At 37.8% G+C, this 6,863-nt stretch overlaps 1 protein-coding gene across 1 annotated transcript in view; it reads left to right on the forward strand.

The window, feature by feature from the left end:
- Positions 1 to 3,780: 3,780 nt before the first annotated feature.
- ncaph (non-SMC condensin I complex, subunit H) overlaps positions 3,781 to 6,863 on the forward strand; it is a 13,343-nt gene continuing 10,260 nt past the window's right edge. The window contains exons 1-5 of the mRNA XM_046074710.1: positions 3,781 to 3,939; positions 4,996 to 5,213; positions 5,386 to 5,476; positions 5,705 to 5,797; positions 6,451 to 6,568. Coding sequence (XP_045930666.1) covers positions 4,996 to 5,213; positions 5,386 to 5,476; positions 5,705 to 5,797; positions 6,451 to 6,568 — 520 coding nt within the window. The 5' untranslated portion in view covers positions 3,781 to 3,939. The remainder of the gene's footprint in view (positions 3,940 to 4,995; positions 5,214 to 5,385; positions 5,477 to 5,704; positions 5,798 to 6,450; positions 6,569 to 6,863) is intronic.

Genomic DNA, 6,863 nt, shown 5'->3' on the forward strand with positions numbered 1-6,863 from the left:
GATTAATAGAGAGTGAATTTTTTTAAATCACTATATTAACTGCATACTATAAACAGCATTTGCTTCTTGCTGGTCAGGATGTATACACAGTATAGCTTACACTAGTGTCCGAGGACAAATTATGTTTTGGTTTGTTCACCGTCATACATATACATAAATCCAGTCCCAAGAGCTTTCAACACAGAAGTCTGGTCAAAGGGCTTACATCAATCTCTTGCTCTGTGGCGACACACTGTTTTTTGTAAAAAGTCTGACTGAAATAAATGAAGCCAAGTAGGCTACAATATGTGCTTGTCAAACACAAGCTATGAAGTGGAGATGATGATTTGGGTCACATGACTTGGACTGAAGTCAGAGACTTTATCACATGAATAAATTACTTTATGTAAATGATTTTACAGTTCGGTGACTTCAGAACAGTTTGTTAATCAAGAAAGAACACTGGCTGAAACAATAGGACAGAGAAGTTCTTTTTGGGTAGTCGGGCAGGTCACACAGAGCAATGTAGATCCAAAGGGATCCATGGCACTCACCTGGAAAAATAAATGTTTCTGTAGTTATTTTTTATACAAATACATAGTGAAATGAATTGGTATCAGCAGGGTTTATAGCCTGGATCCTGCTGGTTACATGACCACACCTCAGAGACAGAAAAAAGCCAGACAGCCTGTAGGGTAAATCAAAAATAGAATGCATTGAAAGTCAGATAGAAACATCGGGCGATGAGTTTTTAATTCCCAGCAAATGGCAAACGGGGAGAAATGCAACAGTATTTCACCCAAATGCCACACCGGTGTTGTAGCTGCAACTTGCCAGAACTGGAGCCTTATTTTTTACTGCCATCTAGTGACTGAGATGCTATTATTTCTTCATTGTTGTCAACTTGTTCATTTTCAGCAGTTGTCTGGGATATGAATTTGTCAGCAGACACATAAAATAAATAGGAGCAAATACAGTATATCCCCATTCAGCCAGAGACCACCATTTCATGAGATTTCATCCCTAATTGGCATGACAAATTAGCGTTTCATAATGTCATTTGAGTCTGTAATTATCATGGCTTGTACTATGTACTTTCATAGGCCTGAGACAGCATACTAAGTAATTATGAGAACCAGATGTGCAGATTCACACTGTTAGAGTAACAAGAAAACCCACTGGCTGTAGGTGTAAATGGTGTGTCTTGTTGAAAAATAAACGTGATCCTGATGATAGAGAAGTGTCTTCTCTTGACTTCTCATGACAGACGTTAAAAGGAAATCAACTGAATGCTGATGACATTAAAGAGGAACACTGTCGCTACAACATGTCACTGGGTCTCCATTTTGACATATTCAAAATTACACCCTAGAGGGGCACTCTAGTTTTTGTTTGTGCTGACTTGTCTTGGAGGCAGTTTTGATGAAACAATTGGGAATGATGCGTGTTCTGTTCTACTGTGATATGAACTACAATATTTGTTTTGTTTTACTGTCACAGCTGAGTGCCCTCCGAACTGCAGCCTCTCCTGCTTGATAGCAGGAACAGTGTGTGTGTGTGTGTGTGTGTGTGTGTGTGTGTGTGCTTAGAAAAGAAAGGGTGCTGATTTTGTATCTTAGCAAATGTCAAAGTCAAAGTCAAATTTATTTATAAAGCAGATTTAAAACAACTTCTGCTGACCAAAGTGCTGTATACATGGAATCAATTAATCAGAATAAAATAACAAGATAATAAAATACAATAGAAATATAGAACATTAAAATAGTGGAACGGCTAATGTAACCTGCTTATTCTGTGTTGAAAGCTAAAGACAACAGGTGTGTTTTTAGCCTACTTTTAAATCGATCTACAGATTGTGCAGATCTAACATGAAGGGGTAGGCTATTCCACAGCCGTGGTCCTGCCACTGAAAAGGCTCTGTCCCCTCGGGTGGTGAGCCTGCTTTTAGGGACACTCAAAAGGAGTTGGTCTGCTGACCTTAGTGCTCTGGCAGGAGCATAAGGGAAAGATAAGGTGGCGCAGTATCAGTGTCTGTATAAAGTGTTGAGAAGAGCTATCGACGACTTTGTTTTTCAAATAAAAGTACAGCTGCAGTAACAAGGCACAGAAACAAATTATTTATTTTACATTAAAAGTTGAACACAGAACGGGTTTTTGGTGATACCAAATACTGAGCAGACTAACAGATTTCAGATTGTCAGATTTTTGATTTAAATAACAGAATTGTAAAATGATCAAATCAAAGATCATAGTATTAATACAATACTACTAATAATAATAATAACCTTAATAATCATAACAACAATAATAATAATAATAGCAAAGTAATATATAAAAATACAATAAATAACCTGGCTTTGAAGTAATGTCTCTTTTTTGCCATAAAATATATAATATATATATAAATCTAATAAAATGAAAATGAAACAAGGGCTATTTTAAATTGTGTTTTGTTTTGTGTCTTCTTCTTCTTCATGTGGAACATCTGTAGTTTAGAATCTACTTGGCGTATGCACTCCTCCAGAAGTCTCTTTTACGATTGTGTTCTTGCTTCAAATATTCATACATAACCATGTGTCATATAAGAACTGTAATACTACTTTTGCAATAGATTAATAGTTCTCATTTTGACCCAATATAGATTAGAATTAAAAAGGACCGAACTTCTAAATCTCTGCAAAGTATAATAGTATCTCCCTTTGGTCTCGTTTTCCCATAATCTTTACCATTTCCTTTCAGTACCCTGTTAAATTTTGTCTTTAAGTTCTTCTCTTCCCAGTGATATATTTATATCTTTCTCTTCCTTCTTTGGGTCTGCTATTTCATTTCCCTCAACTCCAGCATGACCAGGAACCCAGCAGAACTTGACATCGCAACCAATCTCTGAAATTCTAAATAAGACAGCTAGAACTTCATTAATGATATCAGAACGGGCTTTTGCTTTACTTCCTCATATGGTAAACAGAGCAGCTGCAGAATCAGAGCAAATAACTCACTCTTATTCTCACATCCTCAATTCACCACAGGGCTAAAGAATCGCCAGTAGTTCTGTTGTACAGACAAAACTTCCTTTTGTAATTCTCCGGTCCAGCTGAGCTACATACACCCAGAACCTGCTCTCCCACTCTCTGGTTCCCTAGCACCATCTGTAAAAATGTTCAAATATGATCCCATTACCCTATTCAGATATTATTTCAATTTTAAGGCATTCACTCATTTATTTTTTTCTTGTAAGTAAAATCAATGTCCAGGTCTTGCATTAACCAATAAGGAAAAGGTTGCCAAATTGTGTTATTTGCTGGGATATCTTGCTCCAGTCTGAATTTCCTGCTCCCCTGATTTATACAGTCAAAAATGGTTTGTTTCTTATCTTTCTGCAAGAATCCAGTGACCCTTGCAGAAGGCATCTTAGCTGGGAGTGACCCAATCAGTTAGATCCTCTTAATTTTACCCAATACTGCAGTGAAGTCCCAACTTAATACGCCTTAAACATAAGGGCGTTTCACCCATTTTAATGAGCAGACCAGGAATTCGGGATGTCTTGAAAGCTCCACAATACAGCAGTGCCTCAGCCTGCTGAAAGTCTAACTTTCTTAGCACTGACTGGACAGCAGAGCCATAAACAAAACAACCGTAATCAATTGCAGCTCTTTCAATTGTCTGGTATACTAACTGCATGGACCCCCTCTCCGCCCCCCAGTCATGTCCACCCGGACGTGAAACTCTTTTTTTCTGGCTCATGAACATAGACTGAATATAAAAAGCTCATGAATCATTCCGGAACTCTTTGGAGTGGGCGTGGTTAAACGCCATGACGTTTGGTGGCGTTACGTAAACCGTTCGGCGCAAAAATTCAAACGTTGAACGGGAAGAAAAGCTACAGCTTGTTGCCTTTTGTATGCCATTTTATAAATCATTACGCGTCGCAATAAAGCCACATCGGATTTTAAACATTTCGAGGTAAGTTGAGAGGAACAAGAAAGTCTTGTGGTAAAGCTTGTGTGTGTCAGTTAGGTAATTAATATTAGGAACACGTTCATATTAGCTAATGCTCACGTTAGCCGAAGTTAGCGTTGTTTTGCTAAGTTGCATGCAAAGTTAGCGTGAGCTATGAGCTCGTTGAGCTGGGGCATCGTTTGTCGTGTTCGGTTTGAACATTTTAGATTAGACAGACACGTATGCTTGGCATATAAGCCGTGTTAACATAACGTTTTGCTATTAGGGTTAACTTGAATAACTTTTTGTTCAATTAAAGTTATATGCGAGTGTCGTTATAGCAGAAAAGACAGAATGTAACGTTACATAATGTTAGCTAGAAACATCAAAGCAGCACTCTAAAACAAAAATCTATTTGAGAAAGGATGGTGGCTTAGAGAAAAATAAGTATTTGTTAAGAAGATTTTTTTAATGAGAGGGAAGACTGAAACATAACAAATTTTTCCGCAACGATGGTAAAGTTAACATGTAAATTGGCTGTGGAATGTTAGTACATTTCGTTTAACTTAACGTTAAAGGGCTTAGGAAACTTTAATGCTGACTTGATTCGCTGGTATTTCTTTTGTTGTCAAGGGAAGTCCTTGTTCTTAGGAGACTCTCTTGCATTTACCACTTGAATCCTTATGTTTACATGTGGCCAACTACTGTATGTCAGCTCACTGACGAGTGAAGCCTTCAAACAAAATGTGCAGTTTTTTACACTTTTCCAAGACTGATAGTCGCTCATACTACAAATGCCATGTTATACACACAATCAAAATACTGTATATTCCCCTTTCTCCCCTTTTTCTCCATACTCAAATCACACTTTAACTGCAGTTGCCATATATCAAGAGTTATGGCCAATGAAGTATTTTAAATTGAATATTATCATGTCAGGGGTTTGTTGTTATACTTTGAAACATAATAATAAAGCATAAGTAACATTTTTAACTTGATCCCAGCTGTTTTATTTGACAACTTTGATCTGTGTCAAAATGTAGCCTCTGTGATTGCATGTTTCTCTGTCTCCACCTAAAGATGAGTGCAGCTTCCACACCCGTCTCCCGGGTACGTCCAGGATGGACGTCGTCCTCCTTGATGAACAAGGGTATGTCCCCTGCAGCCTGCAGCACCCCGCTGCTGACAGCCTTCCCTGGCAACGATGACGAGCAGGAACGACGTCAGCGCAGAAGGTCAAGAGTCATTGACCTTCAAACTGCCAATGACTCCTCCTTCAATGACTCTGCATCTCATAGGTAAGCTGTTTTGCAATGCATGCTTTTGACTGTGTTTTGAGCATGATAGTCTGGAGAGCTTGTAGTATAAGATTGAGCTTTAATTTTAAATTATGGCTTTAACAGACAATTTTTGTTTGGCTTGCTAATATGTATTTTGAGATCTTTAAGATAATCAAATTTTTCAATGCAGTGCGGCGGGGACTCCTGCTGCTGTGCCCAAGTTGTCAAATGCACAGATCTCAGAGCATTACTCCACCTGCATTAAACTCTCCACTGAGAATGTAAGTATATGTGCACTGTGTGCATGCAAGTGTCTGGACCACAGAGAAACATTCACTATTTCAAACGGTGTGTAATAATTACACAGGCACTTTGATGTTTTTACTCTTTTTTGTCTTTTACATTTTCCATGTGTTTAAGGTGTCCCTCTGTTTCCTTTTAAAGTAGAGTGGTAAGTGCTAAAAGGAAAAATCTATAAGACTAATCCATTTCCTTTTTCTTTTTGGCAGAAAATCACAACTAAAAATGCTTTTGGTCTGCACCTAATTGATTACATGGCTGATATTCTCAAACAGAAGGATTCTGAGCTCACAAACTTCAAGGTTTGAGGTTTTTTTTAATCTCCTGTATGAGCCTTAATAACTCCTTTGGTTCCTCACAAGTCTTTGAACTTTTGATAATGTTGAATCAGATGTATCATACTTTATCTGTTGTAGATCTATCCCTTGTGGTCAAGAAAAACCTAGAAACCCATAGCAGTCATTCTTCAAAAAAGTGTGACAGATATATCTTGGAATCTTTTTCAGAAATCAGATAGGTGATAACAATCGAACTGATTTACTTTGAAGAAACAGTGATCCAAATAAATAGCCTGCTTTAATGCAGGGCCTTGGGATCTTAAAAGTTTTACATTGTCCTTTTTGAATACCTTGAATCCAGTGAAGTGGCGCATTCCGGTCTTAAATTAATTTTAACAGTCTTGATAAATAATGCGGCATGGTGTTTTATCTGATGAGAAATCGATCCGCTTATTATGCCGCATACTAAGTTAACCTAATGAAAGCTGCAGACACGCTGTTACAGAAGTCTGGCAGGATTGTTGTGAAATGTAAAACAATAGTAGCAATAATAGCAGTGTTATTCGTAGTAACTGTGCCACGTACTATAAACTAGTCATATTTTTCATTTATTTCACAAGCAGTGTGTGATGCATCTATTCCTTGTGTGTACATACTGTATGTGTCCCCTCCTGAAGGTGGCAGCTGGTACTTTGGATGCCAGTACGAAGATCTATGCTGTGAGGGTGGATGCTGTTCATGCTGATGCCTACAGGGTCCTGGGTGGCCTAGGGGCTGAGACCAAACCTGGAGAGAGTGAGAAACTCATCAGAGTGATTTAGTTACTTTCATATGTGCTGTTGAACTTCCATTTGTATACACTGGAGCTAGGGAGCAGGTTTTGTCCTATAGAATGTAAAATAAGTGTACCCACATTAGTCATTTTTTTTTTGTTTGTTTTTTTTTTTTTTTTTTTTTTTTTTTTTTTTTTTTTTTTTTTTTTTTTTTTTATGTTTTCTACTCTTTATTTATTTATTTTTAATATACAGACCATGGTCCGACAGAGGAGGAGGACAAAGATGACGGGGCTGAAGTGACTGCCAAGCAGCCG

This window comes from Micropterus dolomieu, linkage group LG17, assembly GCF_021292245.1.
Source record: "Micropterus dolomieu isolate WLL.071019.BEF.003 ecotype Adirondacks linkage group LG17, ASM2129224v1, whole genome shotgun sequence".
In the NCBI taxonomy this organism is placed as follows: Eukaryota; Metazoa; Chordata; class Actinopteri; order Centrarchiformes; family Centrarchidae; genus Micropterus; species Micropterus dolomieu.